Source organism: Enhydra lutris, unplaced genomic scaffold (genome assembly GCF_002288905.1).
Source record: "Enhydra lutris kenyoni isolate GAN:26980312 unplaced genomic scaffold, ASM228890v2 scaffoldscaffold27, whole genome shotgun sequence".
NCBI classification, from domain to species: domain Eukaryota; kingdom Metazoa; phylum Chordata; class Mammalia; order Carnivora; family Mustelidae; genus Enhydra; species Enhydra lutris.
In genome coordinates this window covers 17,947,562-17,968,161 of record NW_019154111.1, presented here as the reverse complement: position 1 = coordinate 17,968,161, position 20,600 = coordinate 17,947,562, and the positions used below count along the sequence as shown (strand labels likewise).

At 36.1% G+C, this 20,600-nt stretch overlaps 1 protein-coding gene across 1 annotated transcript in view; it reads right to left on the bottom strand.

Annotated features, from left to right (window-relative positions):
• Nucleotides 1-301: 301 nt before the first annotated feature.
• The window catches only part of LOC111152104 (IQ motif and ubiquitin domain containing), a 42,054-nt gene continuing 21,755 nt past the window's right edge, over nt 302-20,600 (bottom strand). The window contains exons 9-13 of the mRNA XM_022510411.1: nt 13,931-14,101; nt 10,946-11,122; nt 5,724-5,972; nt 4,422-4,607; nt 302-484 (exon numbers count right to left, since the gene is read on the bottom strand). Coding sequence (XP_022366119.1) covers nt 302-484; nt 4,422-4,607; nt 5,724-5,972; nt 10,946-11,122; nt 13,931-14,101 — 966 coding nt within the window. The remainder of the gene's footprint in view (nt 485-4,421; nt 4,608-5,723; nt 5,973-10,945; nt 11,123-13,930; nt 14,102-20,600) is intronic.

Here is a 20,600-nt window from a genome sequence, read left to right as displayed (position 1 = left end):
GGTTTTATAGTGCACTGAAATTTCTAAAAATTTTAATTGTGAAAATATGAAAAATAAAATGTTCTCTTTACCTTAAAATATTACTTTCAGGAACTAAACTGTATTTCAATTTTCACTAAACGTCTAATAATAAAACATTTATATGAGGATGTTTTGTCTTCATAAACTTATAATACTATGAGAAACAAAAAAACAACTAAAATCAATAAAAAGATAAAATTCTATTTCCATATTATACAGCCTCTGTATTCCTCTATTAGCAGTGGACAAAAATGCTGATCATCAAATACTCCTGGATCTTCTAGGGACTAGGCCTCTGGGACACTATAATCTTAGGAGTTGTTTCTGAGTGATATTTCTTTCGGATCTCATCTATCTCACCATCACCAAGTAAATATGAAGCCAGCACTGGAATTTGAGAAAAATAGTTCTTAGCCAGGATATGTTTGTGTTTGATCTTGTGAATAAACAAGGGTTCATATCCCTGAAAAGAAAAGAAAATCAAATTCTATTAAATGTCACAGATATATTTTGCCAAACAAAAAAATAAAAACACTTTCATATCTTGGTGCCCTTGCTCATCTGTCCTCTCACCCCAGAGAACATTGCTTCCTACTTTGTCTACCACCTTTCAGGGCTCAGCTGCTATGCTGCTCTAACCCTGAAGCCTTTTCTGACTCTCCCTCTGACCTCTGAGTCCAAACTAATCCCTCCTTCTTCTTACTTGCAAGTACTTTTATGTATTTTAATTGTAATATTTAGTTCATTCTGCCTTCAATTTCACTATTTGCTTGAGAGTCCCTCCATTATAAGGAATACTCCTTGAAGGTTCAAACTGGGTCTTTTTTATATAAGTGTCTCTCAACACCATCCAAAATCAATATATTTGAATGAACGATTTTGTCACCTTGGTTCTCTCTTTAACTCTACTTCAACACTGGTTAAATTACCAACTTTTGCCCAAGTTATTTTTTTTAAAATTGGTACTTATCTCCCAATCTCCAGGGTCCAAAACAAAGATTATGATGGTATTCTGACAGTATAAACTTCTCTTTGTACCCCTTTTTACCACCTTGAATTCCTACTTCATGAGTCCATTTTCTGTCTTCTAAACAGAAAATAACCTTTCTGCCTTTATCAAGCCTCTGTACCTTTCCACTTTAATTCTTTATTAATGTTTATGCTTCTTGTCTCTCCACAGCTAGAACAGTACTTTGAACGTTTTTTGTTATGCAGCGTTGCCACTGTATATGACCATCCGTTTTCTTTTTTTTTTTTTTTTAAGATTTTTATTTATTTATTTGACAGACAGATCACAAGTAGGCAGAGAGGCAGGCAGAGAGAGAGAGGAGGAAGCAGGCTCCCCGTGGAGCAGAGAGCCCAATGCGGGGCTCGATCCCAGGACCCTAGGATCATGACCTGAGCTGGAGGCAGAGGCTTTAACCCACAGAGCCACCCAGGCGCCCCGACATCCGTTTTCTCATGAGAGCCGCAGACTGCTTGCTGCCAGCCCCACATCCGCTCTCTCTTCCCCTGGTATTTGGAGGCCTGATCTTATATTGTGGGATGTGCTCAGCTTTCCCAGCCTTTATTCCAGCTAGGGGTGGGCATGTGACAAGTTTCCGGCCATTATACATACATGTATGTATATACATACATACATATAACAGAAGCCATTGGACAAAGCGTACAAGAAAGTTTTTTTAAGAGAATACAGGAGATGATTTAACTATTTCATCCCTAAGAGTCCACAAGCATGAGAATGAAAGTCAAGTGTTAAACAGAGCTGAAGAAAAGGTCAGAGGGCCTGGGTTTCTGAGAGCACTGTGGAGCCACCATCTGGACCCCAGACTGCCAACCTCTGGACTTCTTGCTTGATGGAAACCAACTTCCCATTTGATTAAGTCATTATCAATTGCTTAGTCTGTTCTTTGCAACCAAACTTGGATACAGCCGAAACAATGAAGACTTGTATCCATACCCGTCCTTGTTCTACTCCAAGAACCTAGCACAGTACGGGGCAGGCACATTCAAAAGAAAATTCTAATTGAATTAATAAATACCATCTATTTCCTTTATTAATCTTAATCGACACTTCTTTTCAATCAAATCACAAATACAACTTGTACCTCCTCCTAAAATTTGTTTTCTAATAGTAAGACATCCCTCACTAAAGATCCCTCTATCGTGTCAAAACAAAGGTAAAAAAAAAGCCTGGAGAAAAGGAGCCAAAGCATATAATATTCTGGCAGAGATTATTATGTAGGAGTTCCCTGGGCCTATTTTTAACTTTCCTCTCTACCAGACACATATACCAGGGCAAAATACTCATCCCTTGCACTAATCTGTGTTCTACCACTTCTTAGTCCTTACTTCATTAAGAAAATTAACACATTTCTGATATGCAACACTAAATTACATGTGTACAGAACTTAAAAGGTTTTCAAAGCACCTTCACAGAACAAAAATGTAATCATTAAAGGTAAGATAAGCATATTATGGTACATACAAGCAAAGGAACAATAAGCAACTTTTAAAGAGTAATATAATATGGAAAGATATACAGTATATATTATCCCCTTTTTCACATTATCCCCTTTTGACAGATGAGGGAACTAAGGCACCGAGACATGAGCAAATTTGCTCGACTTCTCCCAGCTCCTAAGTGATAGAGCCAGAATTCAACCAGGGCTGCTCTGATCCTCTGTATTGATTGCATGCGTTTAGCTAACCTTCACAAAAATTTATGATGCAAAGAAGTAGGTCTTAATGTCCTATAGATTACGAGTGACAGAAATGGGGAAATACTGGGTCAGGTCTCCTGACTTTAAATTCACTATTGTTTCTACTTTGACCAATGTGCACACAAGAAACTGCTCTGCATCATTTACATTCAGCGAACAGAAGCCTTTTTCCAGGCTTTTCCTATAACTTGTGTCATGATTTCAGGGAGCCAAGATTATTTTAAAGTTTGAGCATTTTTTTACTTACTGAGAAAGCAAGTATCTCTGGGCATTAAGGAAATCCTAGAAATGCTTTAACTTGTGGCAAGACATAAACTATTCTTTAATGAGGCTGAATATTAATACTTAACCGATTACATTAGGCCGAAACCATAAAAAGATGTTGTTACTGTTTTTTTTTTTTTTTTTAGTTTGTTTGGTTGAGAACCTTAGTTCTATTATAGAAATTCAGTAAGATCATCATCCTGAAATCAGAAATGCATGTGAATAGAACACTTAATTTGGTACTGCAGTAATTTGATCAAATACACAAAAGGAGTGTGTGGATTAATTGAAGCAGTAATATCAGCTTTGGGAATGAACTTCAATCCCACTACGGGTCCTAGATGAAATAATATTGTAGTGTTGGCTATGCTTTCTGTGATTAAATATTTATGAAGCAGTTTAGTTTACTAAATATAATATTTAACACAGTTTCAGTTTCATGCTGTTTTTTCTTTCAATCCCTTTTTCTGAGCCTGGCTTCTCCTAGAAAATTATTCAAAAAAGCTAAAAATTTAACTAGTTTCTCCTCTTTATAACTTCTGCCTCCCCAGTAAAAACAGAAGCAGGGAATAGCACCATTCAAAATGACTATTAAATTTGAAGTCATTTCTTTATTTTTTCTTAACTGATATTTTGCATGAAATTAATAGTATAGAAATTTAATCAATAGAAGGTAGAGAATCAGCATCAGGTGTTGGGATCCTATGTTTGCTCAGTGTAAGAGAATCTCTGATGAACTCAATTCTGCTCATCAAAAGGTTTTATGGATTGCATCTTGTAAGTAACTAAAATTAAATGGTATTGAATTTTTACAGTGCTTTCCTCACTCCAAGTTAGTTGGGAGAAAATAAAAAATGGAGTCTCAGAACCATACCCCTCACTATGATTCCCATTTAGAGCACAAGATTATGAGCAAAATTTGAGAATTTAGTGTGCTTTTTAGACAGACTCATGATGGTTAATCAAAGAAGGGCAGATTCTAGGTTATATAATATCTATCTGGTATTTCATTTATTCATTCAGCAAATACTTACTAAAACTCCTAATGTGTGACAGGCACTGGTGTAGTTTATCAGAGAGACAGACATGAATAAGCTAAATAAAATTCCCTGTACTCATGGAATTTACCATGGAATGACACGCTTGAACTTGTTATTATTAGCAGAGAGGGGAACCAAGTTTAGATACTTGCAAGATGTTCAGATCTCTTATCTTGTCCTTTTCTATGCCTTAGCATCCTTTTAATTTTAATCGCAGCCATAAATACCATCCACACATTTTGTTACTGTTATTCGCTCTCTGTTTCTTCATCCAATGGAATTATGAAAATCATGCATGGAATGTAGTAAAAGATTACACTCTAATATTTTCACTGATCAAATTAATTCCTCAAATAAATTTCCACTTTCTTACCTCTTCGAAACTTGTTAGCTTGAGATGAGCAACACCTTCATCTTTGGTAAGAAGAATGCAGTTCCAGGGGGACCATTCCAAGGACTTATCCCACCTGACCATGACCAGATCATTGAGATCCTTCCAGGCACTGAGCACTGACTGCGATGCCCAGATGTTCTCTACCAGGTACTGAATATCTTGTAGCTGCATGTCAACACAAGTTTGAAAAATAATGTTTTCTTCTAAACATAACAGTTCTTTAAGATTATTCTATTACTTGAGGAAATAATCATATTGAGCACATTTTTAAAAGAGAAACTTTATTCATGAAGTTTTTAGTGCTTCTTATATCTTCTAATTTTTTTAAAGAGTTTATTTATTTATTTGACAGACAGAGATCATAAGTAGGCAGAGAGGCAGACTCGGGGGGGCGGGGGGAGCAGGCTCCCTGCTGAGCAGAGAGCCCAATGCGGGGCTCGATTCCAGGACCCTGAGATCATGACCTGAGCCGAAGACAGAGGCTTTAACCCACTGAGCCACCCAGGTGCCACCTATCTTCTAATTTTTCATCAAATCTCTGCTCACTCTGCCCAAGCTACATTATTAGTTTCACAGTCAGAGAGACTGCATCTTTAACCCAGAGAAAGATGCATATATTTCCTCCAGTATGCTAATTTTACCTTATGTGTATATGATATTCAGGGCTTCTCAAAATGTATTATTCACCAATATCCTTATCCTAACCCTTATCCTCAGGGTTATTGTAGGCCATTTTTTTTTCCACTTTACAAATGAAAAAATTGATATTTGATAAGGATTAAGCAATTTCCTTAGTGTTATTAAAAGACTTTGTTGTCTTAATGAAAAAAGAAGGAAAATGGGGGGAAATGAAGTAACTGTTTAAAAACCTTTTTTTTGTTTTTTAATCTAAACCATAGTAGCTAAAATTCTTGAAATGGTTTTTTATCCCGAGGTCTTCAGACTTAGAATTGCCAGAGGGGCAAGCTTCGCAAAGTATAAGCATAAAGAAAAGAACCATTATTTTAAAGATTTTCATTTATTTATTTGACAGAGATCACAAGTAGGCAGAGAGGCAGGCAGAGAGAGAAGCAGGCTCCCCGCTGAGCAGAGAGCCCGATGCAGGGCTTGATCCCAGGACCCTGAGACCATGACCCGAGCCGAAGGCAGAGGCTTAACCCACTGAGCCACCCTGGCACCCCAAACCATTATTTTAAAAGGTTTCTGTGGGAAAGCAGGAATCTTTTCTGTAAAATCAGTGAATAAATTTCATCCATGACTGGCAACCCGCACTGATCATACCTGGATCAGGAAAGCAATTTTGGAATCATCTTCATAATCAGCTTCTGAATAGTAGAGCCGCTGTAGTAAACATTTGTACTTCAAAAATGATTCTCGTTGTCGAGTCTCATTGTCAAGGTTAATACAGTGACGACACCGGTATATGCGGTGTAAGGTGGATGAGACGGCAAACTCTGTGGAAGGCAAATAGAGCTGGCAACCGTGGCAAAAATAAATCTTCTTATAAAACTTCAATGGGTCTGGAGGGACCTAAGTAGTAAAAAAAAAATAAAGAAAAAGAAAAAGAAAGAAAAAAAGAGAAAAAGAAAAAGAAAAAAAAAGAAAGAAAAAGTTACAAAAGTCAGGCCAAACATTATTCAACAGAAGCATTGAGGGCTAACTTATCTTAGAATGAGATTAAAAAGTTGGTTAATTCTTAGTCTTATTTCCTTTAACTTCCCATTCTACACAAAATTTAAATTTCAAGCAGTATTCATTTATCCTGCCAAAATATTAAGAAATATGTATTATTTTTTAAAAGAATTTAGATTTTTGGTGTCCTGCTACATTAATTTTACAGGCCAGATTCACATATAAATAAAAGCCTGCTAAACTAAGTGTTTTTGTCATTTCATTTATCTTAACACTAAATTTGGATTGGTTTAATGATCCATATTCAAAACTTGAAACTCTATATCATATAGTGGTTCTATTTTTATTTTTTTGAGGAACTTCCGTACTGTTTTCTGTAATGGCTGTACCAATTTAAATTTCAGAGAACAGAATAATACAAGCGTTCCCTTTTCTCCCTATCTTTGCCAACAGTTGTTATTTCTTGTCTTTTTGATACTAGCCATTCTTATAGGTATAAGAGGATATCTCATTGTGGTTTGGATATGCATTTCCCAAACATTAGTGGTGTGAAGCACTTTTTCATGTTCATGTTGGCCATTATATCTTCTTTGAGAAAATGTCTATTGAGGTCTTTTGCTCATTAAGATTTTTTTATTTATTTGACAGAGAGAGAGATCACAAGTAGGCAGAGCAGCGGGGGGCGGCGGGGGGGAAGGCTCTCCACCAAGCAGAGAGCCCGACATGGGGCTCGGTCCCAGGACTCTGAGATCATAACCTGAGCTGAAGGCAGAAGCATAACCCACTGAGCCACCCAAGTGCCCCTCTTTTGCCCATTTTTAAGTTGGTTAAAATTATTTTGCTGTTGAGTTGTTATAAGTGACTTTTTTTTTGTATTAATTCATCAGATACATGGTTTGCAAATATTTTTTCCCATCCTGTAGGTCACCTTTCATTTTGTTGACTGTTTCCTCTCTGTGTAAAAGGTTTTCAATTTGATAAATCACATCTATTTTTGCTTCTGTCACCTTTGCTTTTATTATCATGACCAAAAAAATCACTGCTAAGGTCAAGGTCAACAAGATTTTCCCTGTATTTCCTTTTAATAGTATTATAGTTTCAGGTCTTATATTTAAATCTTTAACCTATTTTGAGTTGATTTTTGTATGTGGTGTGAGATAAAGGTTGATTTTTTTTGCATGTGGCTATTCAGTTTTTTTCAACATCATTTAGTAAGGAAACTATCCTTTCTCTATGGTATGTTCTTAACTCCATTGTGGGTTTGTTTTTGGGCTTTCTATTTTGTGGCACTGATCTATGTATCTGTTTTTGTGCCAGTATCATACTGTTTGAACTATATAGTTTTGGAATATACTTTGAAATCAGGAAGCATGATGCCTCCAGCTTTGTTCTTCTTTCTAGAGATTGCTTTGGCTATACGGGCTCTTTTGTGGTTCCATACAAATTTTATGGTTCTTTTTTTTTTTTTTTTTTTTTCCATTTCTGTGGGAAATACCATTGGAATTTTGATAGGGATTGGGTGGAATGTATAGATCACTTTGGGTAGTATGAACATTTTAACAATATTAATTCTTTGAAAAATATTTCTTTAGTACAAAATAAATGCCAACAGCATGATCCATTTTAAAAAGGAGTAAATTCAGGGGTGCCTGGGTGGCTCAGTGGGTTAAAGCTTCTGCCTTCAGCTCAGGTCATGATCTCAGGGTCCTGGGATGGAGCCCCGCATCGGGCTCTCTGCTCAGCAGGGAGCCTGCTTCCCTTCCTCTCTCTCTGCTTGCCTCTCTGCCTACTTGTGATCTCTGTCAAATGAATAAATAAAATCTTTAAAAAAAAAGGGGGGGGTAAATTCAACTTCACTGAAATAATAAAAATCTGCTCTGTTAAAGATACTATTAAGAGAATGTGAAGACAAGCTACAGACTGAGGAAAAATATTTACGAATCATGTATCTTACAAAGGACTTACATATAAAATATATAAGGAATTCTCAAAACTCAGTAATGAGAAAACGAACAACTCAATTTTAAGAAGAGGGGTAGTGGGAAAAGGTATGTGCAGATACTTCACCAAAAAGTTACATGGATGGTAAAAAAAAGATGCACAGAAAGATGCTTAATATTATATGCATCAGGAAATCACAGATTAAAATATAATGGGATACTACTATACATTTAGTAGAATTCCAAAATTAAAAGAGACTGGCAATCCCAGCTTCTGACAAGGATGCAGAACTATTGGAACTCTCACGTTAGAGATAGGGATGAAACATGGTTCAGCCAGTGTGGAAAGAAAGTTTGGCCATCTCTTATAAAGGTAAATATGCATTTACCAGATGACTCAAAAATCCCACTTCCTACGTATTTAATCCAAAACAATCAATTTACACAAAAACTCACAATCAAGTGTTTGTAGTGATTTTACTCACAAAAGTCCAACACTAAAAAACAGTCTAATGTTCTATAACTGTGAATGGCTAAAAAAGCTCTAGTATACCCAGACAACAAAAATATTACTCAACTCTAACAAAAATTAATGATACACTCAAAAACATGGGTGAGTATCAAATGTAATATGCTAAAGGAAGGAAGCCTGTTCTCAAAAAGTTACATATAGTGGGATTCCATTTATATGACATACTGGCTTGGGTATAACCATAGATATACAATGCACACCCGTGTCCGTCAAGGGTCAGGTTGCTGGGGGAAGGGCTGACTACAAGGTGGCAGCATGAGGGAACTCGGGGGGAGGAGGCAAGACTATTTCTTATCTTGATTGTGCTATTGATTACATGACTGCATTTGTCAAAACTGACCCCGAATAGTCAAATTTGTTATGTGAATGTGTAGAATATTAAAATCTATTACTGCAAATATATAAAAGCTGAGTTAAGTATATAGAGGACCAGAAGGTAGCTTGGGCTAGTAGAACATTAATTTGAATAAGAAATAATATAATGGGCAATTTTTCTCTTGGAGTTTTGTTATATTTATATATATATATATTTTTTAAGATTTTATTTTTAACTAATCTTTCCACCCAATGTGGAGCTCAAACTTATAACCCTGAGATCAAGAGTTGCATGTTCTACAGACCGAGGCAGCCAGGGACACTGACTTTTTGTTATATTCTCTTGCAATACAATTAAGTTTTAAAAATCCATTAAAGGGGGGCACCTGGGTGGCTCAGTGGGTTGAAGCCTCTGCCTTCAGCTCAGGTCATGATCTCAAGGTCCTGGGATCGAGCCCCGCATCGGGCTCTCTGCTCAGCGAGGAGCCTGCTTCCTCCTCTCTCCCTCTCTGCCTGCCTCTCTGCCTGCTTGTGATCTCTGTCTGTCAAATAAATAAATAAAATCTTTAAAAAAAAAAATCCATTAAAGGGGTAGCTGGGTGGCTCCATCAGTAGAGCATCCAATTCTTGGTTTCTGCTCAGGTCTGATCTCAGGGTTGTAAGATCGAGCCCCACACCAAGTTCTGGGCTCAGTGGGGAGTGTGCTTAGGATTCTCTTTCTCCCTCTCCCTCTACTTCTCCCCATTTGCATGTGTTCTCTCTTTCTTTTGCTCTCTAAAAATAAATAAATCCTAAGAAATAATAACAAATAAAAAAATAAAAATCCATTTAAAATAAAATATGAAATTAATTTTATTTTTCTAAAAGTTTTAACTAGGGTGCCTGGGTGTCTCAGTTGGTTAAGCAACTGCCTTCGGCTCAGGTCATAATCCTGGAGTCCCATGATCGAGTCTGGCAGGGAGTCTGCTTCTCCCTCTGATCCTCCCCCTTCTCATGTTCTCTTTCTCTCTCTCTCTCATTCTCTCTCTCTCTCTCTGTCTCTCAAATAAATGAATAAAATCTTTTTAAAAATAAAAAATAAAAGTTTTACCTAAATATTAAGATTTTACATCAAAAAAAGAGCAAAATACATGTTTATCCGGCTTCTTAATAAATTATAACTCTAAATATAATAATTAGAATATAACACTATTTAGAATTCCTTAGTAAGACACTCCCTTCCGAACTTAAAAGTGTTTTTAAATAGTTTTGGACAGTAAGAAGGCAGTAAGATACTTTCCTTGACTCTAGACAGCAAAATCCTCATAGAGGCCTAAGCATGTTGGGGCTGGAAATGGTAGTTTAATTCAAATACATGTTACACTTGGAAGCTCTCTCAGGATATCTGTTCAGTCATAACTATGACTAAGCAATAAGTCTTTTTTTTTTTAAGATTTTATTTATTTGTCAGAGAGAGAGAGAGAGTGAGCACAGGCAGACAGAATGGCAGGCAGAGGCAGAGGGAGAAGCAGGCTCCCCGCTGAGCAAGGAGCCCAATGTGGGACTCGATCCCAGGATGCTGGGATCATGACCTGAGCCGAAGGCAGCCACTTAACCAACTGAGCCACCCAGGCGTCCCTAAGCAATAAGTCTTATAAGGAAACACAAACAAGGCACATGTAGAATCCCAGAAATGAAGAGTTTAACCCTCTCTGAGGCCTCATGAAGGAAGGGACCCATGAATTAAATGTCAGAAAATGAACAAGAGTTAGCTGAGTGAAGTAGAGGACAGCATTCCAGGTGGAAATAGCAGTATGTTCAAAAGCATGATAGTGTGAGAGAATAGGATTGCTCAGTGTAATATTCAGTTTGGTTCAGAGAGTGGGGAAGAATTCGAACTTAAAAATACAGACACAGAAGAAATTAAATGACTACATTTAATTTATTGACATAAAAAACAATCATTCAAAAGAGATTTCACCAACAAGATGGTCTTCCACATGGACCCCAAGTTAAAGCATTAAAACAAAATTTAAATGTACTTCAATTTACTATGGCATATCTCAGAATTCTGAGAAAGGAATAAAGGAAAAAAAGTAGAGTACCTTAAGATGTCTTGCAACTTCTGGATTAAATAGAGGTGTTTTGATGTAATGAAAAAAGAGTGTTGCAATTCTTTTTCTGAGTCCTTCAAGATTACGATGTTTGACTCCTCTCATTATAAGGTCCACCTCTCTGTCAATCAATTCTAGAATTTCCTGAGTCAGTTTACATTCATGTTCCTATATAAAACACAAACATATTCCGTACAGAATTTTTAAAGTCACTAAGTTCGTTTTCGAAATTACCACCAAACTGAAAACTATATTCTAAAATGAAGAAATCCCAAAAGAAACTGGTAGGAGTATAAATTGGTTCAACTAACTTGGAAAAAAACTTGACATTATCTAGTAGAGCTTCAGATATGTGTAATCCGCAATCTAGCAATCCCACTCTTTAGGCGCTTTAGAGAAATGTGCATATAGGATCATTGCTCGTAATAATCCAAAATTAGAAACAACCAAATATCCACAAATAAATTGATGACATAAATAAGTGATGGCTTATTCATAGAATACATATATTGATAGAATATCACATGTACGGAAATGAGTACAGCTATATACAATACCAAACCAATCTTACAAATTAATGTTGTTGAGCAAAAGCAGCAAGGCACAGTATCATTCCATTTAAATAAAATCAAAAAGTAAGCAACACTAAACTATATTATTTAAAGATATATGTAGATATATATATACACACACACACACACACACACACACACACATACATACATACATCATACATAGGTGGTAAAAATATGAAGAGAATCAAGGAAATGACTGCTGTGAAAGTCAACATTCTAGGGAATGAGAAGGTGAACTGGGATTTCAAAGAGAAAGAGGGATACTCACAATGTTGGCAATGTCCTGTTCTGGGGTCTGAGACAGGTTACATGGTTGATGACTTCATATTTGTTAAATTATATATATATGTATATTTTACATATTTTTTCTGAAAATTTGTATAATTTACAATAATTTTTTGATAAAGTCACAGAAATGAGTATGGTTGAAAAGGAAAGCCCCAAGTAAGAGTCAGGTGATTAGGGTAGGATCTATGAATAGTAAAACAGAAGTATGTTGCTCCAACTGCTCAAGAGAGGATTAAAAGAAACACAGTTTGAATGAGGAGTCAGAACGTGAAGTCAGTGTAACTGTAAAATAATGTTCTTCTGCACCTTTTAATACATTCTTGGTAAAGCTAACTCAAGAGTCTGTATCAGGGGTCCTTGACCATAAAGGCGTATTACAGTGACCTAGGGGAGATTTTTAAAGGTTTTAACATTGCCCTCCCACTTGAGGATCCAATTTAACTTCAAATGGGGCCTAGATATTATCCCTTATTCATTGATTCTCATATTCTCTCTCTTTCAATCTCTCTCCTGTCTCTGCGAATCTTGCTCTTTCAAGCTCTCCAGATGATTCTAATGTGTACTCAGGTTTAAGATTCCCTGGTGTCTCTTAGTAATTGTCATCAAAGTAATACCTATAATTCATTGAGGGCTCCCTATTTGTAAGCACTGAGATATATATAGTTATTTATATTTTATAAATATATATGTACATATATATACACGCATATATTTATATCCTCTAAGCAACTAATTCTATAAATGATGAAACCAATTTTCAGAAATATTAAATAACTTATCTAATATAATATAGCCATAATGAATAGATCCAGAATTTGAGTCATGCTTAAAGGCCTTAATCCTCTATCAAAATATTGTTAAATAAATATACATGTAGATATACTAGGTTAAACATATTATCTAAAATATGCACAATTTATTTTTATAAGCCTACCCTTTGTTTTTGTTTTCTTTTTATTATTATTGTCATCAACCAGTTTATGTTCCTAAGTATGTCAATTAGGAGGATTTCTAACTGTATTCTTCCCTACCTGCACTCTTTTTTCCAATCTGGCTCTTTTACTGCCCACCATGGATATCATACTCATTTCCAACCTCTGGACCTACTGCTTCTCACTTTCTTCCCAACTATTTCTATCTTCCAATGTTAGTCACTAAACAAACATCTTTAAAAAGGTAATCCAGGGGCGCCTGGGTGGCTCAGTTGGTTGAGCGACTGCCTTCGGCTCAGGTCATGATCCCGGACTTCCGGGATCGAGTCCCGCATCGGGCTCCCAGCTCCTTGGGGAGTCTGCTTCTCCCTCTGACCTTCTCCTCTCTCTGCTCTCTCTCACTCATTCTCCCTCAAATAAATAAATAAAATCTTTAAAAAAAAAAAAAAAAAGGTAATCCAGGACAAAGGCAGTCAATGCCTAATTTAGTCAATGCCTTTGTTCTCAAGATGAGAAGAAATGGGGGCACCTGGGTGGCTCAGCTGGTTAAGTGTGGCTCAGGTCATGACCTCAGAGACCTGGGATAGAGCCCAGCGTTGGGAAGTCTGCTTCTCCCTCTCCTTCTGCTGCTTCCCTCCACTCCTGCTCTCTCTCCAAAATAAATAAATAAATAAATAAATGGGGAGAAATACAAGAGATCTATGGAGACTTACTTTCCAACAAGAACCATCTACTCAACCACTTAAAGTGTCTTAAATCAATAAAGAGAAAAAAATTAAAATATTCTAATGCCACTTTAAAACTGCTAAAAATAAAATTTTCATTGAAAAGGGTCAAAATATATAGACAATTGCTGTTTTATTGAACTGAGTTGAGTATTATCCCCATGTATTTGCATCCACTGCATAGATATGGGTATATTTATGTTTAGAATATTCATTTTGCTACATTTATATTTATTACATATCATAATATATAGTTTGAGAACTTTTAGATAAATATTAATGCATAAACCACATCCTCCCCAAAGTACACCAAAACAATACAGCTGTTGACAAAATAAATTCATGTATATAAACATTCATTAATCATCTTTACAATCGATACAAAACAGTTTATTGTAGTATTCATTTTTTAAAAATTGATAGTAATACCTCAAAACTAAGAGAAAGTTAATGTACCTTCACAGTATGTTTAAGCGTTAGGAGTACATCCAGCCTTTCATCTTGAGAGATATTTTTCAGCAGAATGCACTTATAGATGTTCTGCAGCTCTCTGGCTCTGATGGTAAACTGTGTATCCATCTCAATTATTTTGCCACTCAATGTTTTCCATACCTTTGGAGCTGAACACTTAAAAATAATATTATGTTTATAATTATCAGTTAATGAAAGGTTAAAAAATAATTTTGTTACTTCTGTTAAAAGCTAACTTAGTATCATACGCTTTATGAAAAAAGTATCACTAAAACTTGAGGAAATTAATTGAGGAATTTGTAGACCATGGGAAAGTAAAACATTTTAGGGAAAAAAATATATATATAAAAGAGCTATTCAGTCTGCCGAAGTGCAAACATTTCTACAGGGTTCAGAATTTGCTATTAGTTTGTACTAATCAGTATGTCGAATGGCTTAATAGGTATACGGAATAACTCATTACCCTTTGGGAAAAGGCATGCTATTTGGAATGTGTAAAAATATAATCTGCTTGGTTATATTGATTTATAGAAATGTGTCTTGATCATGCTTTGCCAATTGAAAACAACTTTTGAGGAGCAACGGTTATAATCCTCAAGGCATTAGACCTACAGATACTACAAAACGGGACTCTGTGAGTTAAGGTTTTGTTTTCCATAACATAAATCTATAACAAGTTCACAGTTCCTTACAAAGCAGATGTCCTGGTCAAACAGCTATATTTAGCTATCTTAGCAGTGCTATGGTCCCAGCTGATGGGACTCCCTATTTCCCTATTCTCACTCCCTATTTCCAAATCTGGACTGGTGCCTCCCAACCTAACCTACCCCAGGAACCGAGGGTTAAAAATGGCTTTCCCTTGCCCTGAAACTCATCTGCAGACTCTTGGGCTAAGAATTCAGGAGACAGAGTGTGGAGTAGGACACCAGAGACACCACTTCAATCTCTAATGAAGATTAAGTCTGTGTTTGACACTGCTCCTGTTCCTTCTTACTGAGACTTTAAGAAAAAATGCATTCACCTAGAAATTTCACAGTAAAAACTCACTATTTTCTCCTCTCCTTTGTGGTAACAAAGCTGCTCAATTTCTCTCCCTGATGTTAATCTGTCAGAAACAAGGCTATTTTGATGATGACTATTAATTGTCCAAAGGCTGGATTTTTTATATGCTTAGTGGTAACTGCTTTGGAGACCTGCAGTCCAATTTATGCCATACTTGAAGCCATTTAAATCTTAGATTTGATACAATTTAAAGTTTAAACAGAAGCCCACGTATAGGAACAAATCATCAGGAATGCAGACTAGCCAAATAGAGAAATAATATAAGGTTGTATTTAGAATGACAGTATTATGAGGAATTTTTAGTTGCAGACTTAAATTATTTTTAAATGTTTTTTTGCATTTCATATTAGCTAAATTGCATTGAAAACTGAAAAGAACCATCTAAAAACAACTTTATTTGATATGTTTTCAAAGGAATGGCAGCATTTTCTGAACAAAGCCAAAATAAGTGCTGTTCAGAGCTAGGAATTTTCACAGAAACTTTAGATTTCAGTTCTAGTTTTAATTCAGCAAATGAGAGGCTGTAAGCCTATAATAAATCTATATTCTTAGGGCATAAACCTAATATTAAATAATGTACTACAATTTAGCAGACTGATAGAATTAACTCAAATTTATAAAGGATTATAAAAGGGAAATAGCTCATAAGAAAATATCTTATAGGGGCGCCTGGGTGGCTGAGTCAGTTGAGAGTCTGCCTTCAACTCAGCTCGTGATCCTGGGGTTCTTGGATCAAGCTCCTTTGAGACCCTCGTCAGCAAGGAGTCTGCTTCTACCTTTCCCTCTGCCCCTCCCCCTGCTCGTGTGCTCTCTCTCTCTCTCTCTCTGTCCTGCTCTAACTAAAAAAAAAAACAAAAAACAAAAAAACAAAAAAAAAACACTTTAAAAAAAGAAAATATGTAGTCATTTAATTATTATTACTTAGAAACAAATAAATATATATATTGTTTAAAATAGATATAGCCTTGTTTGGGGTAGGCCTCAGAGTGTTACTAAAGTTTAATGTTTGTTTCAAAGCTCCTTTTTTAAAAGTTTTTTTTTTTTTAATTTAAAGATTTTTATTTATTTATTTGACAGAGAGATCACAAGCAGGCAGAGAGGCAGGAGGAAGCAGGCTCCCTGCTGAGCAGAGAGCCCGATGTGGGGCTCGATCCTAGGACTCTGAGATCATGACCTGAGCCGAAGGCAGCGGCTTAACCCACTGAGCCACCCAGGCGCCCCTCCTTTTTTAAAAGTTTTAAGGTATAAGCAATCTTAGGCTAAGTTTCATATTGTGATATTTTAAAGTCTAATATCTTTATCTTTCCATGCAATTTTCTTCAGGGTGGTTATATTAAATGCAATGTCCTTTCTTTCAGTAATGCGGACAAAACCTTTTGCTCTGCAGGCAGTAACTTACTTCATTTCTAATAATCCAAGCATAACTACTTTTTAATGAAATGCCTAGTTCATCTACTAAATTGTATTTTAGCTGGTAAGACTGATTTAACTCCATCTCCCCTCCAAGTTTTTAGCCCTATATAATATGGTATGATATGGTAATACCTTGGATTTTTTCCAAATACATTCAATGTCCAAATCCTTCCCACCCTCCAAGTTTTAATCCAAACCCTACCTTTTCCATAAAAATTCTTAACTACTATGTTTTGAACCAATGACATTGCTGGTATCTGAAGGGCTACTGTGAACACATTTGCTACTTGTGAACACACACATGCACACACACAAGTATGCAGTGTGTCTATTTCAATCACTCGGGCAATGAAATTTAAATCCAAATTGTTCTATAGTTATCTTGTTTGTTAATTTTATTTCTCCTGAAAGATTATAAGAAATAAATCTCTCACATAGTTCTGTATATCTGATAGGGCCTACCATACTCATTCATTCATTCATTCATTCAACAAATATTTGTTGTGTTTACTATATATTAGTCAGTGAATTAGGCAGAGTAAATAAAATAATATACTGACTTCAAGAACTCTCAAATCTAATAACATGTAAAGATAAGAAAATAAGTAATTAAAATAAAGGGTGATTATGCTTGATGATTGCAGGTAAATAGGAAACTAACCACAGGTTGCTATGAAGCAATTATTGGGTGAAAAGAAAATCGTATCCAAGATGAAACCTGAAGAATAACCAGGAATTAGCCAGAGTAAAGGGAACTGAGCAATATAATCAAAGCATCCTGGATTTGAAGTTTGAATTTCTCTAGTTAGCAGTAAAAGATAGAAAAAAACTCTGTTTGACAAAGCTGTTTTTACACTTGGATATATTTCTGCCAACACTGATAACTTGGTCTTCAGTCAAGTCTAAGCTTCTTTGATTTCAGGCCTTAAGGTATTTTTTTTTTTTTAACTCTGACACAGGAAAATGCATCAACCTTGCTTGTTTCTCTTTCCTATTTTCTTTTTTCTTTGAATGCTTTGGCTGTAATAAGAGATGTACAACAATCATGTTCTTAAATTGCTTTGGAAAACAGGAGTGTAACAAATTCCATTAAGCTGCCAACAACTGAGACAGGGCAGACTCTGGAGGAGAGAAACAGAAGAACAGCAGGAAGACACATTTCAAGGAAGGGAAGGTGGAGAGATAACAAAAACCTTGAGAACAGCAGGCTTCCACAGAAGAGGAGAAATGACTGCACTGGGAGAGGAGGGCTTTCTTCCTCCTAAATTAATACTCAGGTCCACAAGGGCACAAATTAAGAATAACCCTAACCCCCCAAAAGCTACTGCGTACTGATCAACTTTTCTTTTACAACAGCAAAGGGGTTTTGTTCATACACAGAGGACACCCCTGTGAACTACGGTGCTCAGAGAGAAGCAGAAATCGGTTGCATTTTTCTATCCCATTAGCTGTTGGCCACCAGAGTATGGGGGAGAAAAAAAAATTGAAATGACAGAGCTCACAAGGACTGCAGTTTTTTTAGCTAGTGACTGTGAGAAGTGGTATATGAATCAAAGAAATAAATGGCCTTGACTCTAGAGAAAATATCCTGAAGAAATTCAAATTGTCTCTTTAACACAGTTTGGGTGAAGAGAACCCAAGATACTCTAGAAACTGGCTGATGCTTTCTTATTCGAATTTCTTGGCCTGCTGTTTTTCATCTCTATTGGCTGCCAAGGTCAATGTTTGATGTGTTAAAGGTGTTAAAATCACAGATTATTTAACTAATACTTCAAAAAAATCTTTAGATTAAGCCTTTTATGGAGAATGAAGACTTAGTATGAATCCATAATAGCTGATTAGTTTAATGCCTTGATTGGACTATTGGAAATAACAGCATTCATTACTCAGAAATTCTATGTGCAGGATAAGAGGATTAAAAATAAAATATTAGGGGGCGCCTGGGTGGCTCAGTGGGTTAAAGCCTCTGCCTTCAGCTCAGGTCATGATCCCAGGGTCCTGGGATCGAGCCCCCCATCGGGCTCTCTGCTCGGCGGGGAGCCTGCTTCCTCCTCTCTCTCTCTGCCTACTTGTGATTTCTGTCAAATAGATAAATAAAAATCTTTTAAACTAAATAAATAAATAAATAAATAAAATAAAATATTAGTTCAGTAAACCATGTAATATTTAAATACAATGAAGTTAAACTAAAACCAAACATAAAATTTTATTCTCCAACGTTATTTCCAAATTATAGGAAAATAAATATTTTCATTATATATCTATACATTACAGGGCTAAATGCGGATTTGAAAGTCTGCATTATAGCTCTGATCATTAGTTTTGACATTTGAAAAACTCTGACATTGATTGGTTTCAGGGATTAATTAATTATAAGCTACTTTTCCTTAGTAATAAAAAAAACCTGCTGGATAATAAGTTACTTCAAGTTTTATGAAATCGGCACTGTCTCCACCTGAATCTTAGAGACAGTGCTAGGTGTGGGGGAGGGAAGAGGCAGACAGGCCTAAAGAGGAATAGATATTGTAGAAGTATTTCCAAGGAAAGACTATAGAATCTATCTTTATTGGTCTTTTATTTATTTATTTATTTATTTATTTGACAGAGAGAGAGAGAGAGAGAGAGAGATACAGCGAGACAGGGAACACAAGCAGAGGCAGGGGGAATAGGAGAGGGAGAAGCCAACTCCCCACCCAGCAGGAAGCCCAGAACCCTGGGATCATGACCTGAGCTGAAGGCAGATACTTAACACACTTAAGACTGAGCCACCAAGGCGCCCCTAACTCTATTGTTTTCTATAATGTTTAGTATGGCATCCTATACAAAAAAGTGATTTAAATGAATTTAAATAGAAAAACAGATTTTGTAATTTACCATAACAGGTTAAAAGTAGGCCAAAGTCACTGTTAGTCAATATTTTTAAGGACTAGACTAATTAAGCTATGTAATGGATTAGGATCAACTTCAAGCGTAGCAGTGCCAACCTGTGGATGTGTTTTCCTTGCCCTGAGCAACATTTTGGTCAAAACTAAGGTAAGATTCCCTTGTATCAGCTAAAATGTCCATTTCCTTTAAATCTTAGCCTGAGGATTGGTTTATCAGCTGAGGTAACTGTGAATTTAGAATTCAAATTCTAAAACCTATGACTCACAAAAAACCTTTCCCTTGATTTCTACAAGTTCTTGTGGCTAATTTTTCCCTTTTTCCTTCAGTCTTCTGGTCTTCCTTGCATCCTTTTGTGTTGTCTTGAATCAGTGTGGACACTAAGCCCCAATCATTTCTCTTGTTCCATCTCCTCTTACTAACAACAACAACAAAAGAAAAAAAGAAAGAAAGAAAGAAAGAAAAAGAAAAAGAAAAAATCTTGCCCTTAATCATTTATTTAGTAAAAAGTCACATTGTGCCCATTGCCTTCCAACTGTCTCCTCACTCAACTTTCTCTTTTTCTCTTCTGGCAACACTCAAAAGACTTCCATCTTCTTGGCAATTCTTTCTACACTTAGGATCCTTCAGGGTCTTAGTTCCTACCCCAAAAACTTAACAGTTTTTTTTTTTTTTTTTTTTTTTTAAAGATTTTATTTATTTATTTGACAGAGATCACAAGTAGGCAGAGAGGCAGGCAGAGAGAGAGGAGGAAGCAGGCTCCCCACTGAGCAGAGATCCCGATGTGGGGCTCGATCCCAGGACCCTGGGACCATGACCTGAGCCGAAGGCAGAGGCTTTAACCCACTGAGCCACCCAGGCGCCCCAAAAACTTAACAGTTTTTACAAAAAAAAAAAAAAAAAAAAAAAAAGACTAAGACCACATCCTTCTTTCTCATGAAAATTTTTGTGAACAACATTTCTCCACCTCAATTTTTTTTTTTTTTTGGTGAGATTTCAAGACCTTCATAGAGTGCTACACTTCATGAGAATGAGCAATGGGCATCAACCGGCTCCAGAGTCAATATTGTATATGGGGACTTGATCTCTTTATAATTCAAAAAATGTTTAGATACAATGTTAGACCTGAAGCCTGCGGTGGTGGGGCAGGATGGGAGGGGGTATAAAGACATAAGTAGGATAGATACTGTATAAGTATTAACAAGAAGGATTTAAAGTAGTTTATAGCAAACAAAGCATCAGAGAAAGCCTAACTAGGAACTCCTGTAGAAGTTCTAGCCTCAAATGAGGAAGGGCA